Source organism: Parasteatoda tepidariorum, chromosome 1 (genome assembly GCF_982258835.1).
Source record: "Parasteatoda tepidariorum strain Cologne lab strain chromosome 1, Ptep-v5.0, whole genome shotgun sequence".
NCBI lineage: Eukaryota > Metazoa > Arthropoda > Arachnida > Araneae > Theridiidae > Parasteatoda > Parasteatoda tepidariorum.
Genome location: NC_141755.1, coordinates 10,155,138 through 10,182,475, shown reverse-complemented (window position 1 = coordinate 10,182,475; position 27,338 = coordinate 10,155,138). Strand labels below are relative to the sequence as shown.

General features: G+C 29.9%; 3 protein-coding genes across 3 annotated transcripts; all 3 read left to right on the top strand.

The window, feature by feature from the left end:
• The first annotated feature begins 7,924 nt into the window (after positions 1 to 7,924).
• LOC147816274 (uncharacterized) lies at positions 7,925 to 10,467 on the top strand. The gene is made up of 3 exons (XM_087163760.1): positions 7,925 to 9,710; positions 9,893 to 9,977; positions 10,044 to 10,467. The coding sequence occupies exons 1-3, from the start codon at positions 7,925 to 7,927 to the stop codon at positions 10,465 to 10,467; spliced, it is 2,295 nt and encodes a 764-aa protein (XP_087019886.1).
• Positions 10,468 to 10,628: 161 nt separating this feature from the next.
• LOC107450953 (uncharacterized) lies at positions 10,629 to 11,945 on the top strand. Its single transcript, XM_016066901.4, has one exon. It carries the CDS (start codon positions 10,629 to 10,631, stop codon positions 11,943 to 11,945), a length of 1,317 nt encoding a protein of 438 aa, XP_015922387.4.
• A 13,877-nt stretch (positions 11,946 to 25,822) lies between these two features.
• Positions 25,823 to 26,815, top strand: LOC147816273 (zinc finger BED domain-containing protein 5-like). Its single transcript, XM_087162581.1, has one exon. The coding sequence runs from the start codon at positions 25,823 to 25,825 to the stop codon at positions 26,813 to 26,815; it is 993 nt and encodes a 330-aa protein (XP_087018707.1).
• The last annotated feature ends 523 nt before the right edge of the window (positions 26,816 to 27,338 follow it).

Genomic DNA, 27,338 nt, shown 5'->3' with positions numbered 1-27,338 from the left:
TGTTTCAAAAAAACTTTCACAAAAATCTGTTGTCTTGTAAAAGTTTCAGAAACAAAATTCAATTTTCCGACTGTAAAAAAAATTTAGAAACCACTTTTAATTTTCAGTCTGGATGAATTTCAGAAATATTCTTAAAGTCTTAGGCTGTAAGAACTTTTCACAACCAATAAAGTTCTCGTTCGAAATGATCTGTAATTCTGATATCTTCGAAATCCAGAAAAATTATTGTTTCTACAAAAGCTTCAGCTTCAAAAACAAAAATGATTGCAAGAGATCTCTCATAGAACGGAAAAAACAATTGATAAAAAACAAGATTTAAATATTGGAATCATTAAGAAAATTCCAACGTCAGAAATAACAAGCATTCAAAACGAGGATTTCAGAAGTTGTTTCCGAAACTGTTACTTTCAAGAACAGAAGTACATAACAGCAGACGGAATTTACTTACGTAATTTATATAATAATTTTAGGAGTTAACTACATCAATCCTGAAAATTAATAACCGCACCTTACGTTATTTCATTTATATATTACCTCTAAAGTGTGAATTCCGTTATTTCATAGAATAACTAGGTATCTATTTATCTAGGTATGGAGGTATTTTATATTTTCAATTATCAAGTGATTGCTCTTTTGAACTATGAAGTTTTTTTTATATTTAATGTTATCCTATTTTACATTATCATATTATTTAATATTTTAAATAAGTTATTTTGCGTTTTAAGGAATAAGTTGTTTCATGTTTTAATGAATAAGTTATTTTATGTTTTATGTTATTAAGTTTTTTTTATATTTTAGAGTATCGAGTTAGTATTTTATAGAATACAGTTATCTCATTTTTTGAGTTATAAAATTATTTATCAACTAAATCTAAAAAGTTGTTTTATATTACAATTATTTAGTGTTTTTATATTATCAAGCTATTTTATCTCTCAAATTATAAATAATTTATATGCAATATGACATTTAACATAATTTATTACATAATTTATTTAATAACATAGTATTTTAAAATACGGATATTTTAAAAGAACTTAACGCTAGAACGAGAGTTTCATTTATATTGTGGTTGATTAACGGGAAATATTTTTATTTCATCTCGAGGATTGAATTTTCTATGTTTAAATATTAATTTATTATAAGAATTTAAATAAACCTTTTTAGCGTAACTAAAATATTATTTGATGTAAAAGCAATTATTTCGTTATTGCTAGTTTTTCGCCATTCTTTTAGCCAACAGAAAGAAGAGTAAAGTAAACACGATAGCAACACTTTCCCAAAATAAATCAATGAAATCATTCGCACGATCACGACAGAAAGCTATCAGCACGATATAACGAAACAAATCATTCATGGGATAACAATAATATTATTTTGCTCCCTTAAGTTACAAAGCTATTCACGGGCAGTTTCACGTCCGTGTTACCAATTTTTGTGAATTTTTATCTTCTTTGCTACAATTGATAGGATTTTAGAATGCTTCCTTCATAATAAGTTAGACGATGAAAATAACCAATTTTCTTACTCCGAATTAAATTTATGGCCATGAAGTTAACAAAAAACTATCAACTTGGGAGGAAGGGATATAATTCCTGGAAAATAGGGCGGAATGAAGGAAAAACATAGATTGTATTATTATTGTGGAAAAAAAAACAGCATGATTGGGGACGTGACTTTAAAAAACTGTCATATTATGCATTACTATTATTACAAACTGTTATTTCATACATTTTAATAACGTACAGCCATTTTTTTTTATACACCGAGAGCAAAAGTATAGTCGAAATTACAGAATATGGTAAGATCTACCATGTTTCTGGTTCTATGTAAACTTCGGTAATATTTTGCCGAAACTAATAATAAAATTTTATTTTATAATGTATGATAGAATTTGCTTAATGTGTGTTAAAATTTGTAATTCTTATCAACAAACATGTCTTATATAATAGCATAAAAAGCACTTAAATTAAATTTATCATAAAGTTGAGCATTTTTACCAAATGTTTGGTAATAAGAACTACACATTTGAAAATTCGATTTCGGTAAATCATTACCATATGAAAGAAACAATTACCAAATGAATTGTTTAAATACAATATATTTTTGGTTAATTATCTAGAATTGAAGTTTTTTTAGAAGTGTTATTACTATACAGAAAAATAATTATATCAAAATATATTTCTAAAAACCATTATCTCTGTTAAATTTTTTTTCAGTATTGTATTTTTAACTAAATGTGTTTTAATAAGAACTAAAATTTTGAAAACCAGAATTTCTGGTAAACCTTTACCATGCTAACGAAAAATAATACTAAAAAAAATGGTTTAAATATCGTATATTTAATTTTTTATTACCAGAATTATGTATTCTCTCAACAAAAATGTCAATACCATATAGTTTGGTAAATTTACCAGAATTCTGTTCTCCATGTAGGTGTTGCCATATTTTCTGCAAATTACGGAATTTCGCCCTTTTAATTGCAATGTGAAAAGACAAGTACCGTATACATATGTTCTTAGTTTTGTATTTAAGAAACGTTTCTCACATGTAACACCGGAAAAAAGTTTATAAGATTTTGAGAAGCATTTATTATATTTCTAATAGTATTTTATTTGTCAAGACTCTTTTGGTATTGTAAGAATTTGTGAAATTTCTTTTCTAAATCGTATTTGAGAAATTTTTTAAATGAAATTATTTATTAAAAAAATTTTAGCGAAAAGTATACTTTTAACTGAACACATTTAAAAACATTCAATTAAAAGTGTTTCAATTCATAGCGTCATAAATTTTCACTTTCTCATTGAATTCGAAACAGAAACTATTTGGCACGCTAGCTGGCAGGTAAATTATTTTTCTAGTATAAAAATAAAACACTTTTTAGGTCTACTCCTTTGTGCTTCAGATACTAAAGTATTGCAGTAAATAATTTATGGAAAAAATATGTATTTCGACAATAAATTACCAAAAAAAAAATAGTCAATAAGTTTTAAATTTTTTTTACATACTATTAAAAATTTACGTGTTCTTTGCGATATTCTGTGATGAAAGGTTTGGCCATATACTCAGAATAACGAGAATATAATGTAAAAAATTTAAATTTCTTCACAATAAAATAAATTTTATAGACTTTTTTACTGCATATTCGCAAAAAAAATTATAATTATGCATTACGGAAAAACAATATTTAGGAAGTTTGAAATTTTGGAAAAATCATAAACGTTTACATTATTTGGTTCTTTCTTAGATTGTAAATAAGCAGGAAGATACATTAATTGAAATTTTTCTAAGCATATGCATTATTTACAACTGACACAAAAAGTTTTAGTTTGAGTTTCGAAGTTTTGATTAAAATAAACATTCTAAATGAAAACCATGTACTTCATAATAAAAGCGCAAAAATTCTTGAGTAGCCTGAGGTACTATTTCATCTGCGTTCTCCCTTAATTTAATTAGGAAAACGTATCTGTCAATTAAAAATCCTATAAAGACTGCTAAATAAGCAACTGGGACTTCAAATTTAGAGTTTGTTTAAAAAGTTGTGCTTCAGAAATATATTGAATGAACAAATAGAAGATCAAAGAGCATCTTGTTTAATTTGCAAATAGTATGTAAAAGCTAGAATAAAGGTGATCTTTATTAGTTTCGAATTCTTTGCTAATTATATTCCTTGGTAAGAATAATAGATCTATTCACACCACTTTTTAAAAAAAAATCAGAACTTTTTAATAAAGTTAAAAAATTTAACTAAATGAATAGAATTTGCTAAGAATAAAATTAGCACGACTATTGACTATGGAAAATCAAATTCAACAGCAGATAATTTTTTTAAATTTATTACTTAATACTAATGCTTAGAAAAACTATTTCAAGTCTTTTAATTATTATCGAACAATATTCCCCATTTAATTAACTGCATTTGTGATGTCAGCTGTTTCTTTGAAATTATAGTTCTAATTATAACCACCAAAACCTAACACAAATAACACCGCATAAGAAATCCTTTAAATATTAACTATAAAGAAATATGCTGAAAAAATTCAATGAACCCTTAAAAATAGTAAGTTCTAAAATTTAAAAGCATTTTTGAAGAAAAAGATTAATAATAATTTTAACACTGTTCGTCGATTGATTTCAAATTCAGAAATTGCAAGAAAAAAATTACGGATCACATATACGAGTCACATAAATAGTCATTTAATAATGGAAACTTATTACATAATGTATGACATAATATTGTTGACATAATGCATGGCATAATAGTAACTGATAGGAATTGTTTAGTTTAGCAATATGACCAATTTTTCGAAAATCTGCATATTAAAAATTATTCTCAGTACCTTTCTTGGAAATTCGATATATATTCAAGAAAACATGCACCTCACATTCTCATCTCATTTCTAAAGCTTCCTTTCTGAAAGACAGACTAGCCACTATTCAATTGCTTTAAAAAATGCACTCAATATGTAATAATAAAAAGAATAATTTGTGAGTGTCTCTCGTTATGTCAGTATTTCGCTCTGAAGCTTTTGTGTTAGGGTTCATAATTCAAACAGCAGGTATAAAAGAAGTCCCGACCTTAGAAATCGTTACAAAAATTTTTAATTAGTCAGTCTGGAGGCATGAAAATTTCTGATCGAGGTCTAACATGAGTCATTTTTGTAATTTGATATGTAGACAATTCAGTATTTTTTTTTCAATTTCAAAAGATGTGTTGATAGCTTATTGCTCATTATTTCCTTATCACTCATTCTTTTACAAGTTATTATTAGATATGCATTGATAAATTCCAGATAGTATAATTAAAAATTTTAAAAGTATGCGAACTATTATTTGATTTTCGCCTGCTGAAATATGTTTCTAGGTATCTAAATATTATCGAATCACTGGTTGAAAAATTGGAATGGTTGAAAAATTGAATTGAAATTAAAAAAAATATTTATGTACTAAAGTGCAAAATTATTAAAGAAAACTGGTTGATTGAGGTAATTATGACACGTTAGCTGCAATGAATAGCATTTATATTGGAGCCGGATTATACTGCTTACCGTTAATTTTTTTCTTCTTTTGTATCATGAACTACATGCGTAATCTAATAACGTAAAGTAAGAGAAAAATGCAGTAAATAACAGGATTTGTTTCAGTTTCTTTATCTCTTATGACCTATACCTTTCAGTTTTGAGCAAAGATTACATAGTGCTGAAGGGTGTTACATTGATAATTTACTTTCTGTTTTTCCCCTTACGAGGAAGCGTTACTCAGCTAGTCAGTAATATACCGAAGAATTTTGCTCGAAAAGCATTCTAAATTGCAATTATAAATGTTATTAATAAAAGGACTCAATGAGAGAAATCTAAATATTAATGAAATATAACATATTAATTGTCCAAAACTGTTTGAAATAAATCATTGGACTTTCAATAAAACTGTTTCTCATGTTACATTAAACACAAAGAAAAAAGAGCGGACAAAACTACCTGAAAATGGAAAAATATACCGTGCTTCTGACTCTATGGAAAGACAAAAAATCTTGGTAATTTCTATAGAAGTGTTTCGGCAAAATTAGCAACAAATTATGGTTTTATAATATGTGATAATATTATGTAAATGTGGTACAATTTAGTAAATTCCTCTTGATACCTTAGAACACGGAATAAAAACAACCATTTCTTTTGGTAAATTTACTTTTCAGCTTTGTATTTTTTTCTAAATAAGAACTATAACATTGGAAACGAAAATTGCTCATAAACTGTTACCACGATAGAAAATAATATCAAATTACTGGTTTAAATGCGCCATAGTTTGGTTTTATTAACCAGAATCATGAGTTTCTTCGATGAAATACAAATACTTAGCAATAAACTTAGCATTAAGTGAATTTAAATCTTAACCGACATGCATATTTTTTCATTCATGTACTATCGTTCTAACCCACATTAGTTCAGTTTTCTCAAATATGGTATACGCATTTTTGAAATACAATAAAAAATTCACTCGTTGTTACGTATCTTACAGTCAATTTACTACAATTAAATATCTTACAGTTAATTTAACTCTTATTTTAGTAACATACAACCTAACAAATGGGCGAGAATGATTTTAAATTATTTATCTAAATACAAATACAAAAAAATATGAATTTATGTTTCTATTTCATTTAATTAATAAAAAGCAATTTAAATATAATGAATCATTTTTTTACCCGAATGCATATTTTTTAAACAAAAAACAGGTATTATCGTTCTTAGTCAAATTTTTTCCGTTTTCTTGAATATGGAATATGTTATCCTGAAACAAAAAAGTATCACTAATTATTATTAAGCAAAATTAAGTCAAATTAGTGTTTTTATTTTTGTTATTCCTATATTTATTCTTTTTTCCTTTAGTGACTTATAATCTAACAATGTAGAAAACAATACTCAGTTATTCAAATAAAATACAGATGCAACAAAATTAATATTATGATTGGTTGCAATTCAATTACTTCGCAAATAATTTTACATTTATTGCATTCATCTTTCATCTGTATGCATATTTTTGAAGATAGGTATTATCATTTTTAACCTAATTATTTCAGTTTTCTCAAATATGAAATATGTAATTCCGAAATGCAATCGAAAAATCACTTATTGTTGTCATGTATCTGTAAGTCAAACTAGTGGTTTTTCCATTAAAGTGATTGATGGTAAATCAATTTGATAAAAAGCGAAACTACTTTGCATTTGACGACACATATGCAGCTCGTTGCCAACTTTGAAAATTAAAATGATGGATTCGCTGTATTATCATAAGAATAGAATAATGAAAGGAATTTTCAGATGTATGAATGAAGGTTACAAATTCTTGGTAATGCCATCTCCAGCGCTAAGAATTAAACTTTGAATCTAATTTATTTAACACATCTGTTACTGTTTGGACAGCCTAAAGTTGAAAAAAGAAACAAGTGTTCCATTTTTCGTATAAAGAATGATGAAGAATTGATTTTTTGATTTTCAATAAAGACTTAGTCTCAAATATTGAATACAAAATTTTTTTTTCTTAAAAAAAAGAAAGGGAACAAGTTTTTTTTCTTCTTATAAGCAATATAAAATAAAAGGAGCCAATGACGAAAAAATATTATATTTTTTGAAAGATAAATTTGATAAATTACAAGAAAATTCTTCCGATTGAAAAATATTTTTTAATATGATTGCCATTATTTTTATATAAAAATCAGATTTTATGTAATAGCCACAGTGAAATACCTTTCAAAATTGGATTTTCTATTAATAGGTGCTCATATGAAACCTTTCTGACCCTCTGAATAATTTAGAAAAAGGTTTTCATTTTAAAAAAAGACTTTTTATTTAACAAAATGTTATTTTTAATAATATATCTATATATTAATAGGCTAGCAATATTTTGTCTCGCAAAAAACTCCCAAAATACGCAGCAGAATTAAACAAATAAGGTGTCGTTTTAAAGGTATTGTAATGTAGATGCGCAATAAGGTCTTAAATTATGAAAATTTCCTTTAATTAATTAATAAAATTAATAATTTAGTTTCAACCAATGAGAATTCAGCAAATCATTTTTCGGGTGGTTCGCATAAGCATTGTTTCCGTAAGCATCGTTTGATTTAAAGCATTTCTGAATTAATAGATTGATAAACAAAAATAAGAGTGGATAAAAAAACGGAACTGAATTTCTTAAAAAAAGAATTCAATATCTTTAGTTCCTTTGATAAATTTTTAGCTACATGATAAATTTTTTGTTTCGTTACAATAGAATGGCAATGGCATCGTGCGAATATTCAAACCAAAACAAACGTGCGAATATTCAAACCAAAGCAAACTCTCTACAAACAATTATTTTGATTTGAGATTTAAACGATATCTTAGTTATTTAGTTCTATTTTTATTTATTTAGTGCCTGCTGCCTAAATAAAATGCCTGCTATCAGGCGTCGAAATATCTCTGGCAGACGTCAGAGAAATGAATGGCGGAATTCTAAACGGGAAAGCATTTCTCGCCGAAGGGAATCGCCACCTCTACAAATTCCAGATTTTTACAAATTTGCATTGACTGTTCATGACGATTGTGACCCCTTTACTATTGGATCTATGACTTTTATTTGTAACTTTTGTCATGCTAAGCATTTTATGTTAGAGAAGACAGGAAGTAGCAATGAATATGGTATTTGCTGTCAGAAAGGCAAGGTTGATCTTCCTTTATTGTCGCATTCACAATATTTTGAGAATTTGATTACTGGTGTAACATCTTTAGACCATACTGCAAAGAAACGATCCCAAAATTATTTGGACAATATTCGCTCCTATAATTCTGCATTTGTCATGATAAGTTCTGAGAAACACTTAGATGAAAGTGTAACCGGTGGAATATATCATTTTAAAATCCATAACACATTTTACCATCGTGTTGGTTCACTTATACCAAGTGAAGGTTGTCAGCCAAAGTACGCTCAGAATTACTTTTATGATGTAGATACAGCAGTTGAACACAGAATGCGTGAACAAGCTAATGTCAAATGTGATGCGAACATTAAGCAAGAAATAGCTGTATATCTGAACAGAGTGAATTCATATGTCCAATCTTTTCAAACAATGGGTGATCTCTGTAGGAATTCCAGTGATGGAAATGAAAAGAAAATATGCATGCACATCACTGTCAACGCGTCGTCTAATCAACGACGGTACAATGATGCCACAAGTACAGATGTTGCAGCAATCTTTAGATGCGTAGATGGAGTACCTCCTGGGGAACGAAACCTGGTGGTGATGTCAAAGTCAGGTGGCATTCGCACAGTTTCTGCTTTAGACTCATCGTTAGACCCATTGGCTTATACGCTACTGTTTCCCCATGGTGATCCTGGATGGCATATTAATATTTCGCACACTGTTACAAATAATCAACGAAACAAAACAACAATGAGACAGTATGCTGCCTATCGTCTTTCCATCAGAGAAACTTTCAGTTTATTGCATCGTTCACAAAAACTGTATCTTCAGTGGGTTGTGGATATGTATGTTCGAATTGAAGGCACACGCTTAAATTTTATCAGGCACAATCAAAGTAATTTGCGTGCAGATATGTATTTAAATGTAGCTGATTACATACACCAGCGTGCAGCTGAAAACAATTTGAGAGTTGGGCGTCAAGTCATTCTTCCCTCTTCTTTCATCGGTTCTCCCCTTTATATGCATCAAAACTATTTAGATGCAATGTCCATTGTTCAAAGGTTTGGCAAACCTTCCCTATTCTTAACAATGACATGCAATCCACGTTGGCCAGAGATCAGTGAAAACTTAGCGCCACGGGAATCCTCTCATTATCGACCAGATATTGTTGTGCGTGTATTTCATTGTAAGTTGAAAGAACTTCTGGCCTGCATAGTAAAAAAACAAGTGTTTGGTAAAATTGCTGCTTTGATATACACAATCGAATTTCGAAAACGTGGTCTGCCACATGCCCACATGTTATTAACTCTTGATGACCATGATAAAATCAGAAGTGTGGCTGATATTGACAAATTTGTTTCTGCTGAAATTCCAGGCAAAAATACTCATCATAAACTTTATGAAAAAGTTGGGAATTACATGACTCATGGTCCATGTGGTGTACTTAATCCTCATTCTGTATGCATGGAGAAGGGAAAGTGCAAAAAAAAAACTTTCCAAAAGACTTTAATGAAGCAACAAATGATAATGTCAATGGGTATGCACTTTACAAGCGGCGAGATGATAGTCGAACTGTTGAGGTACGAGGCCACACTGTAGACAACAGATTTATTGTTAATTACAATCCATACTTATTGGCCAAATTTGACTGCCACATTAATCTCGAAGTTTGTTCAACTGTTCAAAGTATAAAGTATATTTATAAATATGTTTATAAAGGTTATGATTGTGCCTCATTGCAATTTTCCAAGAAAAGTGAAGGAGTGGCAGTCTATGATGAAATTGACTCCTTTCTCAATGGAAGGTATGTGGGATCAACTGAAACTGCATGGCGTATTTTTGAATATGAAATGCATTATTAATCACATAGTATTATGCGACTTGAATGCCATTTACCTTTCCAGCAGACAGTGTACTTTCGAGAAGGCAATGAAGAACATGTAGCTTCATCACCAAAAGTTACAAAGCTAGAGGCATTCTTTACTCTGAACCAACAAGATCCTGCTGCTAATAATTTGTTGTATGTTGAGATTCCACAACATTATACCTGGCAAGATCAACAAAAAAAGTGGAAAACAAGACTGCGTGGAGCTGATAAAACCATCACACGTTTATACACAGTTAACCCAAAGAATGTTGAGCTATTTCATTTGCGTCTCCTTTTACTGCATGTACGAGGACCTAAATCCTTTGAAGATTTAAGGCTGCATGATGGAGTTGTTTTTCCAACTCTTTTGAAGCAGCTTATTCCCGTGGAATTGCATCAAATGACGAGGAATGGCGTGAATGCTTAACCGAGGCTAAGGATTTTCAACATCCAAAACAATTGAGGCAACTGTTTGGCTTTATTTGTGGCATCAATGTTCCACCTAATGCTCTTGCACTTTGGAATGACTTTAAAACTTTTCTGTGTGAAGATTTCCTTAAATCTAATAATGAGGTGAATTCATTCAACATGTGTCTGTTAGAAATAGAAGAAATTCTAATTACTCACAATACATCATGTGAGTCACTTGGATTGCCCATTCTACTCAATTTACAATACGACAATGATGATAATCTATTTTATCTACTTAAACAAGATAGTTTATTTGAAGAAATGTACAAAGCAGCAAATGAAGAGCAACGTTTCGTCATTGATACAGTATTAAAAACTGTGCTATGTGATGAAGATAAAGAATCAAATGAGAAAGTGTTTTGCTTAACTGCACACGCTGGATGTGAGAAAACATTTGTTCAAAAAGCCATTTTAAGTAAATTGCGATCAATGCAGCATGATTGCATTTCATGTGCCTTTAGTGGTATAGCTGCCAGTTTGCTTGAAGGAGGAAGAACTCTCCATAATCTTTTTAAATTGCCCATCCCACTTTTAGAAAATTATGTATCTGGCATCCCAGCGAACAGCAGACATGCTATAAGGCTCCTCCAATCATCTTTAATAATTATTGATGAAGTTTCCATGTGTCCGGTCTATGCCATACAAGTAATTGACAGATTACTTCGAGACATCGCCTCCAATGGTGACAAAGAAAAGTTATTTGGTGAAAAAACTGTCTTGCTTTGTGGAGATTTTCAGCAAACTTTGCCAGTTGTACCCCACTCTGGTCGCGCAGGAATAGTTGAGAGCTGTGTGAAATCCTGGCCATTTTGGTCTCAAATCAGAAAAATGATGCTAAATCAAAACATGCGAGCCTTGCCAAGTGAACGTGAATTTATTAAATTTCTTAAGGAAATTGGCAATGGTACCCCTGATGATCTTATTGAGATACCAAACTTTCTGATCAGCTCTGCTTCTATCATTGATGAAATTTACTGTAATATTCCGGAAATTGTTCAAACTCCTGAGATAACAAATCGAGCAATATTGGCTCCGAAGAATGAAGATTGCGAGGAGATTAATCACCAAGTTTTAAGAATGATGCCAGGTGAAGAAAGAACTTACATCAGTTGTGACTCAGTGGTTACTGACAACGAACATGAACAGACTCTCTATCCCTCTGAATTTTTAAATAACCTTTCAGTGAGTGGCTTACTTCCGCACAAACTCACATTGAAAGAAAATGCCATTGTTTTACTGATACGTAACTATAACACTTCAAAGGCACTTATTAATGGTACGAGAATACGCGTCAAAAGGTTGCACCGGAACTGTTTAGATTGCGAAGTTTTAACAGGTGCTTCATCTGGACAGCGAATTTTGATTCCAAGAATAAATTTGAGAAGCTCTGGAACACTACTACCATTTATTTTAAACAGAATTCAATTTCGGTGATTCTTGCTTTTGCTATGACAATAAACAAATCACAAGGACAATCAATTAATAAGGTTGGTATTTACTTACCGCAAACCAGTTTTTGCACATGGACAGTTGTATGTGGCTGCCAGTCGAGCCCGATCATTTGATGGCTTAAAGTTTTTAATTGCTGATACAGATGAGCAAGAACATTTAAAAAATGATCAGAGAGTCTTTACAAAAAATTTAGTTTATAAAGAACTTTTGTGAACAAAACTATTTTGTTTTATGATTAATACCCATCGGAAGTAGGCAAGGGGACCTTCCAGAATCAAAACTCCCCATGAGAAATGATATATGGTGAGCTCCTCGCGGTATTTCTCGGGTAATGCTAACAGCCATACATTTAAATTTAACAATTAGGTATAACACATTTTATTCAAAATGGACTCAAATCATTAAAATGATACTCACCCAAAACACTTGAGCCTTGCCAAGTGAACATAAATTTACTGAATTTCTTCACAAAATTGACAATGATACCTCTGGTGATCTTAAAGCCATCATTGATGAAATTTACCGTTATATTCCAGAAATTGTTCAAACTTCTGATAACAAATCGAGCAATATTGCCTCCGATGAATGAAGATTGCGAAGAAATCAAATCCAAACTTTTAAAAGATTGATGCCCGATGAAGAGAGACTATACATCAGTTATGATTTGGTGGTTACGGACAATGATCACGAGTAAACGCTTTATCCCTCTGAATTTTTAAATAGTCTTTCTGTGAGTGACTTACCTCCTCACAAACTCATATTGAAAGAAAACGCCATTGTGTCGAAAATTTTCATCGGAGCAGTTTAGTTTGCGTAGTTTTAACTGGTGTTACGTGCGGACAACAAATTTTGATACAAAGAATACATTTCAAAAGTTCAGGGACACTACTGCCATTTATTTTTGACATAATTCAATTTCGGGTGATTCTATTTTTCGCAATGACAATAAACAAATCCTCATAAAAATGACGCTTACCCAAAACATGCGAACCTTGCAAAGTTAATGGGATTGTATTAAATTTCTAAATAAAATTGGCAATGGTACATTTGGTGATCTTATTGAGATATATTCTCTGCTACAACTCCAAATTTCTCAGCTACATGAAGAAAAGATAGTCAAATTGTGAAGGGGGCAGAGAAGTGTATAAATTTCATTAAGTAATTGATTTCAATATCTGGCATTTTTATTTTAAAATTTAAATTTGTTAAAATGTTTTTATAAGATTGGGAAGCAATATGCAATGGAACTGCGAAGCAGTTCTGGGGGTTGGCGAGCGTAGCGAGCAGGGGGCGGAGCCCCCTAGTATTCATCTAAAGTAAAAGCAACAAAGCATGAAATCTCGAATTTTTTATTAAAATAAATAATCTTTTTTAGATAAATATTTCTTATTTAATTCTTTCGTAAATAAATAATCTTAATTTGCATTACAGTTTAATTGATTAATACATAACTTACGTCTATTTTAGGACAATATGAAATAGCTTAGAATAAACATATTTTTTTTTATTTCCAAAGAAGAAAACATACGTATTTTAAAGAAAATTCAAATGACAAAATATTTTATGAACCAAATATTTAAGTAGGCAAATTAACCTTCCTACCACATTAAAATACAACAGCAATCGTATTCACAGCACAGTGAAAAAAATATCCGGTTTAATCCTGGTGTTGTCACACATTTTTTCTCTTTGTTCCTTTTATATTTATTATCATTTAGCTGAATACTCGTTTTTGTATGGGGCGTAAGAAAATAATCTATAAATCAGTACAGAACAATATTACAAATTCATTTACCCAAATTTGAAAGGCATTTACCAACACAATTAAGAAAGCTAAAATAATTTCAATATGTTTTTGTTCTCAATAATATTTTGTCCTTCCCAGTGGCTTTATGTTATTTAATTGAGCAAAACAGGTTTTTTTGCTGTTCATCTCATCAAATTAAAGATTAACTCTATTTAATGTGATATATAACATAATGCTGTTGCTTGAGGCCAACTTATGCCAGTCAAAATTTACCACAATCGAGCAATTTCCTCTGCTGCTTATTCATTTAGAAGAGGCAATAAAAAAAACTTTTTTTATGGTACCTCTACTAAAACTCCTCAGCATTGATGAATTTTTAATATGTACCAATATTACTAATATAATACATTGTACTTATATTAGTACAACTCGTACCAATTAAATCTGCATCAATTACAATAGCACCATTGTTGCCTATTACCAAAATTAATTAAGCAATATTGGCTTTCTTAGCATGGTGATTTTTAACGTTTCTCCATTAATTTTGCTTTATGTTACACCGTTTATTCAGTTCGTCAAAATTCAGTTGGACAGAGGTGAACTATTCTCCATTAATTTTGCTTTCTAACACAATATTTATTCAGCTCTCCAAAACTGGTATGGCGATTATTTTTTCCTTCTCCTAAACTAATTAGACTATTTCTTCATGATTTTTTTTCAGTACGTAGCTTATTTTTTGTATCAAGTATCTATTATCGAAATTTATGAAGCATTATTGGCATCGATATTAATTTAATGATTTTTTACTTTTTTCTTGAATAAATTGTTACCTTTTCACTATTATTTTCGCTTTTTAGTATTTAGCTTATTTTTCACAACAATTAGTAACTATCATCAAAGTCCATTACGCAGCATTTGCGTCTATAAGTGGCAATTTCTTACTCTTCGCTTAAATAATTTTGAGCCATTTCTCTGTTAAAGATTTCTCGTCGGCCTCTTGGTTCGGCGGCAAATGTACGATTTTGCTGATTCTTGTTTCTGGTTACCATGATATTATTTGACGTCATTTTCCGGTTACCACAACTGTTGTTTATCATTATGTGATTAATTATTATTTTATTTTTATACACATTAGTTTATTTTTAAATTTTAACTTCCGTTAATATTTTACCATTACTTGCATACTTGCTGTAAAATGCTATTATTATCTTTCATATCTGCTAAGAAGAATGTTTACAAAAATAAATTTACATTTGTTTTTAATTGGAGCGTAGTGGTAAAGTTATAATACCTGAAAACAAAATTATAGTGTTTTTGATTATTTTGTAAAGATATTTTTGTATGTCTGAGGATAAATTAATATCAAATCATCAATGTAAAATGTTTTAATATAATATGGAATTTAAAAAAATGAAGAAAAAAAACACTTCACAAAAATCTATTACTTTTAGGTATCATTCCGAAAAACGCCAAAAAATGCACCCTGTTATATATTTTTATCCATTTCTTTACTAATTTTGTTTTTTTGTACATAGCTTATTTTTCCTTTCAATAAGCACCTCTTACCGTCTTATTTCTTCAATAATAGCATGACAACATTTAACGTTTTTCGTGGCACTAGTTCTTAATTAGTTTTGTTTTTCAGTTCATATTTTTTTTCAAACATCATCGACTTTAGATTATTTCGTTTTATAGAAACAACTTTTCAAAGCATACATATAAAAACACGAACAATCATACCATAGCATATTTTAATGCAAAATTAATTGAGATCTTTTTTAATTATCTGACGTAACCTGCCTATCTACCACGTTAACAGGTTTACCTGACACAATGAATAATCACCTTTTTTTTAATTAAAACTATAAGCTAACAAATATCACCGATGCAATCATTTGAAAAAACAATATCGTCTGCATTTCCATTTTTATCGATAGCAAGTTCTGAACCAATGAGAAAATTTCTTTTCTTTCTTTTTTTAAAAGTCTCTTCTAATCATTACAATTGAAATTTTTGAATGATTTTCTACATCAGATGCTAAAAGTGCCTCATTCAGCCACTGTCCAGATTCCTGGATATGTGGCGTAGCTACCCCTATAAATATTAAATACCAATTCACTAGTATATAAGACATGTTAACTTACTACCGGAGGAACTTTTTTAATAGAAGAAGGTTGACATAGCCTATATCCCCACACTGGTGACCTCCGGACCTGATATGAACTAGCTAACATCAATGGATGGTCCACATTAAACAGTTGATTTGCTCACACAGATAAAATTCTGGAATGCTAACTTAATCTGTAATGCTTTTATAAGAGAGAGACGCACAAACTCTTAGTTTTACTTTTATAGATTAGTCACTTTTACTATCATTGTTATTTTAGCTTCGATTTAGAAAGATAAATATTATTTTTTCTGTTCCTCTATGCAAGCTATATTGTCTGATTTCTTCTAATCGTAAAATATAAGTTCTCTTAGAACTTTCCAGTTGTATACAAAGCTGTATGTGTGTCAATAAATGTTTAATGCTTAAATATGTATTTTTCTGTAAATAAACGTGGGTTGTATTGAAATTTGGAGAGATGTAAGCCTAGATAGGGAAATAAAAATGCAGATTTTTTTGATGAAATAGCAGGTCAAGCGAACATTAAATTATATTGCTATGAGGTAATATTAATTATCTGGATTCTATATGTTTGAGAATCATTTAATCACCACTTCCCAGTCATTTATGTTTAGCCTGTGTAATTTATTTTAAGAAAATAAATTAAAAAAGCAATGAAATGCCTTTGAATCTCGTCATATCTTATTTATTTGATTTGTTATACCAAGCAATATATCAACCATAAACATCTTGATAGTTATAAACTTTAAATGTATACGTATTCAATATTTTCATGTACCATTAATAGTTTTCCATTTCAAGTAAAAGTTAAAATTATTTAAAACATCGAGATCATTTGAAACATTATTAAAAATAACGAGATTTGTCAAAACATTATTAAAAACAGCGAGACGTAGCTTACGATCGCGTTGAATGCTTCAACAGCAGAAGTTGTACATGATGCAAAATTTAAGATAGTTATAAAATCTGGTGTCCCCAAAAATGGGCAATGATACAAAAAAAAATTTAAAAGTATGAAAAAAATAGAAATATATAGAATGCTTTATGAGTTCTGCAACCAACTGAAAATTTATTTAAATTTAAGTAACAGTAAATTAATAAAAAATTGTGGTAGCAGTAATCGATAAATATGCTTTGCAGAAAGATTACAAGTTTAGCATTAGAAAAGTGATTAAAAAATATTAATTTCAACACATTGGAAATGAGTAAATCAGTTTTCATGAATGGAGCAGTAAATTAGTATGATATTCATTTAATATTAATAATTTCATATTAATAATTAAAAATTGATAATGATATCAATATGTAGTAAAGATTCATATTTACCTCTTATGTTGAAAACGTAATAAACGCAGTCTCAAACATATAATGTATAACACATTTTATAAACTTTTAAAGCCAATAGATTCTTGTATTTATTACAACGTAAAAATGGTTTTTAAACTATTTTAAAAGTTGAAATAAAGTTACTGTATGGTTATCTTGTAAGAAGCGAAAGCAAGAACTCGCTCCTAACGATGTGATTTCACAAAGTTTCCCTCATAAAACTCACGGTTATATTAACTGCTATAATGCTCTGTTTCTTTCTTCCTTTTAACGATTTCTATGTGAAAAATGATGTACTTGAAAAGCAGTTACAGTAAACAAAAAACAGCGCAAGGAAGAAGTAGTCGTATGAAAATATGAAATTCTGGGAGAACTATTTTTATGAAAAAGAAGGAAAAAAACGAGAAAGAAATCTAGGAAGAAAATTTCTAGTTTAGGCTATTACCAAAAATCATAGAAACTCCAGAAATTCCAAAAATAATGGAGTAGGAAAGAAAATGTAGAAAAGTTTAAGAAAACACGTCGCGAACGTAGTTGTTTTTTGAAAGTCGAGAGAGATATTAAGTTTTAACATAAAAACAAGTTTGAGCAGTTCCTGTTCATTTATTTTAATTTTTTTTTAAGTTTTGAGTTATGAGAGGAAGAGTTTGAAAACGAAAAATAACGTTGAAAGCTTATTACGTTTAAAACATTTCTTGGAAATAGAATTTGTTTCATATTATTAAAGAAGAGACTATACATTTAAAAGAGGGGAATTTAAAGGGTATTATATATATTCCAACATTTGTTCCCTTTTTTTTTACATCAAGATAAAAGTTATGTTCCTAGGGTTTTGTAATCATAGAGAAGTAAACCAGGGTAGGCTTAAATGAAATCTGTTTTTATCCAGTCATTGAGCAGTTTATATTATCATAGAAAGCAAGATGTTAAAAAAAATCTATATGAAAGGTTTTTTCTCTCAAATTAGGGTCACAGCTTGTATGACAATGCTTTTTATTGTCTTAGGGGACAGAACGCTAGCCTCCTAATGAGTTGAACCGGGTTTGAATCCAGCGATGGCTGGTAGATACGAATTCCACTGCCGACTCGCACCAACCACATTGAAAACGTAAAATATTCTCAGTGGTAAACATATCATAGATTAGAGTCCCTTTGTCATCAGGTTATCCATAGTTTTCCTCTCTGTGCAAAGCAAATGCGGGTTTGTTTCCTCAAAAAGTCCCCACGACTCACTGCGTATTATTAAATGCATATTACTAGGCGCAGCTTAGTTAGAGATAGCACTTTCTAAGGGTCCAAATTGCAAAGCGTCTGAGAAAAATATAGGAATTTCATTTCAAGTGTAAGATAATAATATTATCTTTTATGCTTTAGGAATTATTCACCTTTTGATGTTTTTTGATCAGGAATTACCTTTTACGACCTTCCCTAAAAAGAGTTGCAAAATACTTTAATTTTATTTACATAAAATACTGTTTTGGAAGGAAAGTATTTTATTATTAAAAGAGAAATCATGGTAGGTCTGAAATATATAGGTTTTTTATTTTTAAAGCTACTCTACGTACATCTCAAACATGATCCAACTGACGAAATAGCACATCTTTGGCAGTGTTGCGTGAGTAATAATGCTCGCCTTGATGACTTTGTTCACAGGTGTCCATCAGGTAACGGCAAACGAGCAACAAAACCTCCGGCCTCTTTTTAGGCTAGGAATGATAAGTTCAGTGCCTGCTGTTAAAAAAAATATTTCTGAGAGTGGGCTGTAATTGTGATAAATCAATATTTTCTCCATATAGCAACATAAAATCCTTGCGATAAATATTTTAACATAAATAAAATTAAAATGTTTTGCACCCCATACATATAATAAGTGTGTTAAGGGGGAAATTCCTGACAAAACCATAAAAATACATATATTTTCTAAACAATGCAAAACTTTGTTTAAACACTATGTAAAACAAAATAACTGAATCAAGTATGGAACAAGCTTGAAAATTTTTATTTAGTCAGAGGGAACACAGAAGAATGACAAAAATTGTGATGAGGATAATAAAATATAAAATTCAATGTTAAAATTCACAAATAATATATTAGAATAATTAAAATATCAAACAAAATTCAGATACTACATTGAAGCCTCATACACAATGAAATGCAGAAAAATTTTAATTAAAATGATTACGAATGAGCTGTTTGAAGTCAATAAAACCTAAAAATGAACCATCTGAATTCCTTAGAGTTCCCGAAGCCTATTCATATATGCATATTTCATTCTGACTAATCCTATATATATCCAAATAAAGAAAGAAAATAATATATTGCCCATTTACATGTCCAATGCCAATTATTTTCACTTTCATTTTTGCATACATTACAAAGTGTCTACAAATATTTTTAATGGTACGTAAATTATGTAGTCAAGTCTTACTTAAAACTTATTATATGTATTTGTATGATAAATTAATAAAAACAAAATTAAAATAAAGAAATCGTAATATAAAATTTATGGTTATAAAACATCCGAAACTAAATATTTTTTTTGGAGAAAATACGAAATTTTTACAACTAATACCACTTTTACTTTAGTAAACACCGCAAAATTTTCAAACTGTTGCAAAATAATAGTCAAATAATTTTTAGTAGCTCTAAATATTGTCAATTTTTTTAATGAAATCTCAGTTTGATGTATTATATCATAGAAAAAATTAATGTTAATTTACTTTTATATTCAAGTTTACTGCATGGAAATTAAAATGTATTACATTCTTACACTATCCTACATTTCTATAGCTATTATTTGAGGGTCATTTTAAAATTCTCTCTCCCCCCAAAAAATACTTTCACTTTTAAAAACACAGAAAAAATATCTACAAAGATTACGAATTATTGCAAAGTTCTTGCAAAAAAATTATAAATTTTATATGTTAGCCACCTTTTTAATAAAATATTATCTTTAACTCAATTTTATCCACAAAATTAATGAAATTAACATACATTTTATACAAACATGTTACATGATGAGTAACAAATATTAAAATTTTACTTAATCTGAGATTTCAAATTAATATTTGGTATCCACTTCAAACCGTTTATGTATCCAAAACTAATTACTTTCACTTTAGTAGATATATTGCAATCGTAGATGCTGTAAGTTACCTCCTCTTATGTTTAAAAAGAGTTTTCAGTTTAAATTTCAGTAAACTCTCGTTTTCGGAAATTAAAAGTTAATAAAACATCAATTACGCCTAAAACTACTTTCAAATATCCAGTAAAGATATTTTTAACAATGTAAACTTAATTAACTCACGCAATTTGTAGTTTTGATTTTTCCATCTAGCAGCACTCAGCAAACACTAATTGGTACATAAATAAGAGAAAGTAATACCCTTCTGAAACTAAACGATCACATATTTGTTATCAAAGATACATTCCTCTAGATTTCTATATTTTATTAAGTTTGTTATTTTCTTATCCATTACTTCCTGTCTTGAGGCTATACACTTTACTGACACTAAATAAAAAGTAATGAATCTGGGTTATTACTTCCGGTAGACTTATATTTATATGGATAAAGAAGAATTTCATTTTTTTCGATGGAATATATTTGAATATGCAAAAACCGGTGAAGGAAATTAAAATTTATAAGATTGAAATGCATTTTAATTCTTTTTTTAACATTATAGTTTAAATGTGTTTTTATTTATTCAATGATTGTGTTTAATAGGAATATTCATAAATTAACACGAGTCGCATTTTCTCTTTTTAGATGCTATTTTGAGAGGAAAAAAACTGCAATTTTAAAGCTAATGATAACGGGAGATAGTGAGCTTTTGATGAAGTAAAAAGCGATACTAATATAAGCAATTCACTAACTTTCAAATTGGTCTGAAAATTAGAATTTCTCTGATGATTTTTTTTCATCCTGATGTGTTGACTTTGATAATGATTCGTCTGATTTTTATGAAGTTTTTTACCTATTGGGCAACATAGTTTACTGATAGTAAGGAAGAAGTAATTAACATTAATGGTCTTCGGTACATTAATTTTTAAACTGATCTTTAAATTCTACTGCTTTCAATGATTGTAATTCTGTTTGCTTTGTTGACTACGATAATATTTCGTCAGATTTTTGTCCATTACTTCATGTCTTTTGTGAATCGAATTTAGTGATACTAAGGAAGAGGTAATTGATATTAACAGATTCCAGTACACTAACTTTGATAATGATTCGTCCGATTTTTATGAAGTGTTTTACCCATTGGGCAACATAGTTTACTGATAGTAAGGAAGAAGTAATTAATATTAATGGTAATGGTCTTCGGTACACTAATTTTTAAACTGATCTTTAAATTCGACTGCTTTCAACGATTGTAATTCTGCTTGCTCTGTTGACCTCGATGATGTTTCGTCAGATTTTTGTCCATTGCTTCTTGTCTTTTGTGAATAGAATTTACTGATATTAAGGAAGAAGTAATTGATATTAATGGACTCTAGTATACTACTTTTCAAAATGATCCTTAAATTTAACTGTTTTCAATGATTTTAATTCTGCCTTCTGCGTTGATTTCAAAAATTTATCAGATTCTGATTGAAGTTTTAATTCATTACTTTAAACTTTTCTTATACTAAGTATAATGTATCTCGGCGATTATTTTTGGTACAATAATATTTATACAGATAAGAATTAGATATTCTTTCCTGGCTGGTGTTTGGACACGTTAAAACTAGAGAGAAAAAAAAAATTAAAGTTTAAGATTGAATTGTATTTTAAAATATTTTGCAGTATTATAGCTTAAGAAGTGTTTTTATTTATTCAATGGTTGTGTTTGTTAAGTGGAATCGTAATTTAACACAAGCAGGGTAATATTTTTTTAAACATTCCATTTTGCAAACAAAAAAATTTAATGCTAAAGTTAACGATAAAGAGAAAGTGTGAATTTTAGATGAGTTTAAAACGTAGTACTAAAGGAAGGTATTCACTAACTTTCAAATTAATTTGAAATTTAGACTGTTTATGATGACTTTAATTCAGTAATGTTTTGACCTCATTAGAAATTCGCTAGTTTTTTGCGAAATCTTTTTTAAGCTTTGCTCCTTTTCTTCAACATATTTTACTAATACTAAGAAGTAATTAATATGAATAGATTCCATTACACTAACTTTGAAACCGGTTCTGCTTTCAATGATTTTTATTCAGCCTACTACGTTGACCTCAATAATGATTCACCAGATCTTCATTGAATTTTTGATCCATAACTTCCTGTATTTGGGCTATAAACTCTACTGACACTAAATGAGAAGTAATGCATCTAGGATATTATTTCCAGAATACTAATATTTATGCGAACAAGAAGCAATTGACATTTTTTTCTCACGAAACATTTTATCATGCATACGCCAGATAATAAAATAAAATACAAGAAGGAACTGTATAGTAAAACCTCTTGGTACCTAGAGTTTAATTCGTTTTTTTATTTATTAAATGATTATATTTATTAAGAAAAATAATAAGCTTTAAAAAATTTAAATTCACTAACTTTCGAAATTAAACTTTCTTTAAACCCGTCTTCTCTTTACCCTTCGAAATTATTTTGTCAGATTTAGATAGAGTTTTTCTTATGCTTCATTTCAACTTGCTTCATTTCAACTTACGGTGTACTAATATTTATACCGATAAGCAGTATTTCCTTTTTTTTCCTCTTACAGATGTGTTTGTGCGTAAACATGCCGTTGAAAAAATATATAAAACATTAAACTGTGTATTTATAAAAAAATTTATTTTTCCTAAGTGTGTGTATATTAAGAAAAATTAAAATATGAATGAGCAGCATACGACGTTTCGACTTGGTAGTTTTCTTGCCGAAAGTATTCAATGCTAAATTTGAAGGTAATAAGAGATAGTGAATTTTGAGCTTATTAAAATAATATTACATTTTACTCACTAGCTTTAAATTAATAAAAAAAATATTTATGGTATTATTGATTTTAATGCCGTCTTTTTCGTTATGCTCGATAATAATTCGTTAGATTTGGATAAAGTTTTTTTGAACCTATTACACACAGTCTTTTTGTATACTAAGAGAGAAGGGCTGATTCACACTGAGTAAAAAAGTACCATCTAAAGTACCACAAATATGGTAAAATTTATGTATTATAGTATGTGGTAAAATTTATCGCGTTTCTGGCTCTGTGGGTAAGCAAAAAGCTCAGTAATTTTGATCAATTTTCATTTTTTAATTCGTAACGTCGCTGTACAGCCAAACCAATTTTGGGTTCACTTCCAATGTTCAACACCATAGCCTTGTTATTTTGAACCCATTCCGGATGACAAGGGAGCTCCAGGATCAAGTATCGGGAGAAATGTTGCCTTAATGGAGGATTTTTTGATTAAACTAACTAGCATTTGCGTTACAGGGAGAGGAAGACCACGAGAATCTCCCACTGTTAGCCTGACGGCAAAGGGACTCTAACCCAAGATAATTCTACCACTGAGGATATTTCACGTCACCACTGTGGTCGGTGAAAACCGGATGCGGATTCATATCGACCAGCCATCGCTGGGATTTGAACCCGGTTCACCTCATTATAAGGCGAACGCTCAATCTCCTGAACTCCCATGGCTCTTAATGAAATATTATTTTGTTTTCATTAATATTGTCATTAGTCACTTCAGTTTTGATAGAATTTCGTAACGTCTACAAAAAGTGTGGTACTGCAATTATGCACTTGGAATTTTTCTTAAAACTTATAAATATTTAATTCTTAAGTAGTAAAAAAATTCATTGAGTGATATAGTTAAAATTAATTATATTTTGCATAATTTTCAATATGATTCCTTGTATTTTAAATTAGTTGCACAGTAAAAATAAGAATCGTAGTCGAGCTTTCCAGACACTTAAATTATTAACTAAAGCCGCATGAAACTGATTTTCGAATCATAACTATTATGTTCTCTAATCCTATTAGTTACTCCACTATTTCGAGTGCTAACTGAACAACTACAATAATTAACAACCTAATTTATGTTTCAGATAATATGAGGTTCCTTTAGACTTCAGAAACATTAATTCTGGGACTGAAATATGGAAATTAGCAGTTAAAGTGATAATTTAAATACTTCTAACTTCTTAATAATATAGTTTAATATTTACGTAAAGTTATACTACAAATCAGATTTTATATTTATTTTTACGTAAAACTTTGGTTGTAAGAGTTCAAATTGTATTTGGTATAATGATTATAAGCGATAAGATTTGAGTTATAGTTATATGTATTTACTGGTTGCAGATTTTAAGCTCTCTTCTGGGATTTACGTAATCACCACTTTTAATATATATGTTGATAATCTTTGCCAAAAAGGAAATTGATAAAAATATATTAGAATTTTATTCGTAGCCTAAGTATAAATGAAATGTAGTTTATACCTTGCAAAATATGAAATATTATTTATACTTTTGTGTTCTTTATGCATTACAGAAGAAGGATTTAAGGGAACACAGGACATTCAAAACAAAAAAGGGCAATTTGTATTCGATCATTTTCAAATTTAACAAAACATTGATTGCATTAATGGTATACGTAACCTGTGTACGAAGTTTTAGAAAAAAATAATAATTGGTTTTAAAGTTACAGCTTAAAGCAGCGTTTTCTAAACTGGGAGGCGCGCCTCCCTAGGGAGGCGCGGACTAGTCTAAAGGGAGCCGCGAAAATTAGTCACAGTGAACAGTTTTCCAAATTATTGCTAAAGTTTTCTATGTAAAAAATGAGAGAATAAATGAAAAAATACCATCGTGCTTTATTGCGTATAGTTCAACTAAACATTTCGTAACTTAGCATCCATATACCAAGACGTTCTAGACCTCGGCAAATTTTTTGAATCAAGGCCGTCGTTAATTTGACGACACTAGCGGCACTTGACCGACACAACTTAACAAAAGCCAGATGCGCGCGCGCTAACGCCACTGGATGCCACACATCCAGAAAAGATCGACGCACGTTTAGATCACCAGTTTCGTGTCACATCTAATATTTAATTGGTTCAGCAGTGTTAGGTTGTGTTTCTATTGCTATTGACGTGATTGCCCACTGATCATAATAGTAAGTAGTTTAATAGTTCTGGTCATAATAGTAAGTAGTTAATAGTTTAATAGTTTTTTAGAATAATGTAATATTATTCCTAATATTTCCAGACAAATAGATAAGTTTTTGATAGGATATAAGCGAAAATCCACTAATAATGAAGATTCTGATGTTGGCACAAGTAGTGGGAATACAAGCCACAAGAAACAGGAAGGAAGAACTCCCAAGATAAGGAAATACGACTAATCCTATTTATCGTTCGGATTTACTAATATTATTAACGATAATGTGGAAAAACCAATGTGTTTGTTGTGTTCAAAAGTTTTGACTGCTGATAGTATGAGACCCGGCTAATTGAAACGGCACCTTGAAACTATTCATTCTGAATACGTTGGTAAGCCCCAAGAATTTTTTCAATGAAAATTGGATGAGCTATCTAAAAACAAGCAAAATTTCAAAAAAATTGCTCATATTCCATCAAACGCATTACTAGCATCATACCTAGTGTCGTACAGAATCGCGCAATGTCAAAAACCCCACATAATAGCAGAAACCTTAGTTTTGCCAGCAGCTATTGATATGGTCAAAACAATGTTTTTCCAATCTTATGCGAATCAGCTGCGACAAATACCGCTTGCTGATAATACAATTAGCAGAAGAATTGATGATATATCTGAAGATCTTTGTGACCAATTAGTTTCTCGAATGCGTACTGCAAAATTCGCCATACAAGTAGATGAAGCTACTGATGTAGCTAAAAACGCACATTTAATTGCATATGTTCGATATGTTGACGATACTAATGTAATTGAAGATATCTTATTTTGCAGACAAATTCCTGACAGAGCCACATCCAATGAAATTTTCAAAATAATAGACAGATTTTTTAATGAGAACGACATGATGTGGAATAATTGCATTGGGCTCTGTACTGACGGTGCACAGTCAATGGCGGGACACAAAACTGGTCTTCAAACACTAGCTAAAATGAAAACACCTGAGGTTCACTGGACGCACTGCATGCTCCACAGAGCAGCTCTCGTATCAAAAACTATAAGCGAGGAACTTAACAATGTTTTTGCAAAAGTAACGAAAGTTATAAATTACATAAAAAACAGTCCATTAAAAGCAAGGTTGTTCGCAAAACTGTGTGAAGATATGCGAGCTAATTACACGTCACTTCTGTACTATTGTGAAGTGCACTGGCTATCTCGTTCAAAAGTGATTCAAAGGGTACTTGAACTCAAAGAAGAAATTGCTATGTTTCTCGAGGAAAAGCATAATGAAGACGGCAATATGTTTAGGGTTGATAATTTTATCGTTAAACTTACATATTTGGTTGACATTTTTGAAAAATTGAGTGTTCTTAATAAATCAATGCAAGGACCGCAAATGCATTTGCTTATACAAAAAGACAAAGTGAGAGCATTTATTAAAAAAGTGGAGCTATGGAAATCAAATTTGCAAAACAATAAGGTTGACAAGTTTCCACATTTAAATTTATGCCCCCGAGATAACATAGAAGTAAACAAAAATCTCTTTGTGGAACACTTGAATGGTTTGTTGCTTTAATTTTCGATCTTGATTTTACAAAGTTTCCGTGGATGCAGAATCCATTTATCGACGAAGAAGATGATGAATTTGGATTGACAAGTATTGAAAAAAACTTTTTTTTGAATTATCTTGTGATACTACATTAAAACATAAATTTCAGACTGTATCTCTGGTTCAATTCTGGTTGAATTTTCATACAGAATACAAACACTTTGTCAAACAAAGCTTTGAAAGTACTGCTGCCGTTTGCAACATCATATTTATGCGAAGCGGGATTTTCTGCTTGGCTGCAATGAAATCCAAATATCGAGCTCGTTTAGTTGTAGAAAAAGAGCTACGAGTAGCTATATCGTCACAAACACCAAGATTTGATCAACTTTGTGCTAATAGACAAGCACATCCATCTCAATAAAAACAATAATAAAATATCGTTTTCCATTAGTTTATATGAATAAATTTTATAAGAGTAAAAATGTTTGTGTTTTTATTTTATGAAATCTTCAGGGGGCGTGCCAGATGATTAAATATTTTTAAGGGAGGC

Coding starts and splice junctions, on each gene's coding strand:
- LOC147816274 (XM_087163760.1), top strand. CDS start 7,925: ATGCCTGCTATCAGGCGTCGAAATATCTCTGGCAGACGTCAGAGAAAT. Junction 9,711..9,892: donor ACAAATGATAATGTCAATGG/GTATGCACTTTA, acceptor ATGTTTATAAAG/GTTATGATTGTGCCTCATTG. Junction 9,978..10,043: donor GACTCCTTTCTCAATGGAAG/GTATGTGGGATC, acceptor TTAATCACATAG/TATTATGCGACTTGAATGCC.
- LOC107450953 (XM_016066901.4), top strand. CDS start 10,629: ATGTGTCTGTTAGAAATAGAAGAAATTCTAATTACTCACAATACATCA.
- LOC147816273 (XM_087162581.1), top strand. CDS start 25,823: ATGGTCAAAACAATGTTTTTCCAATCTTATGCGAATCAGCTGCGACAA.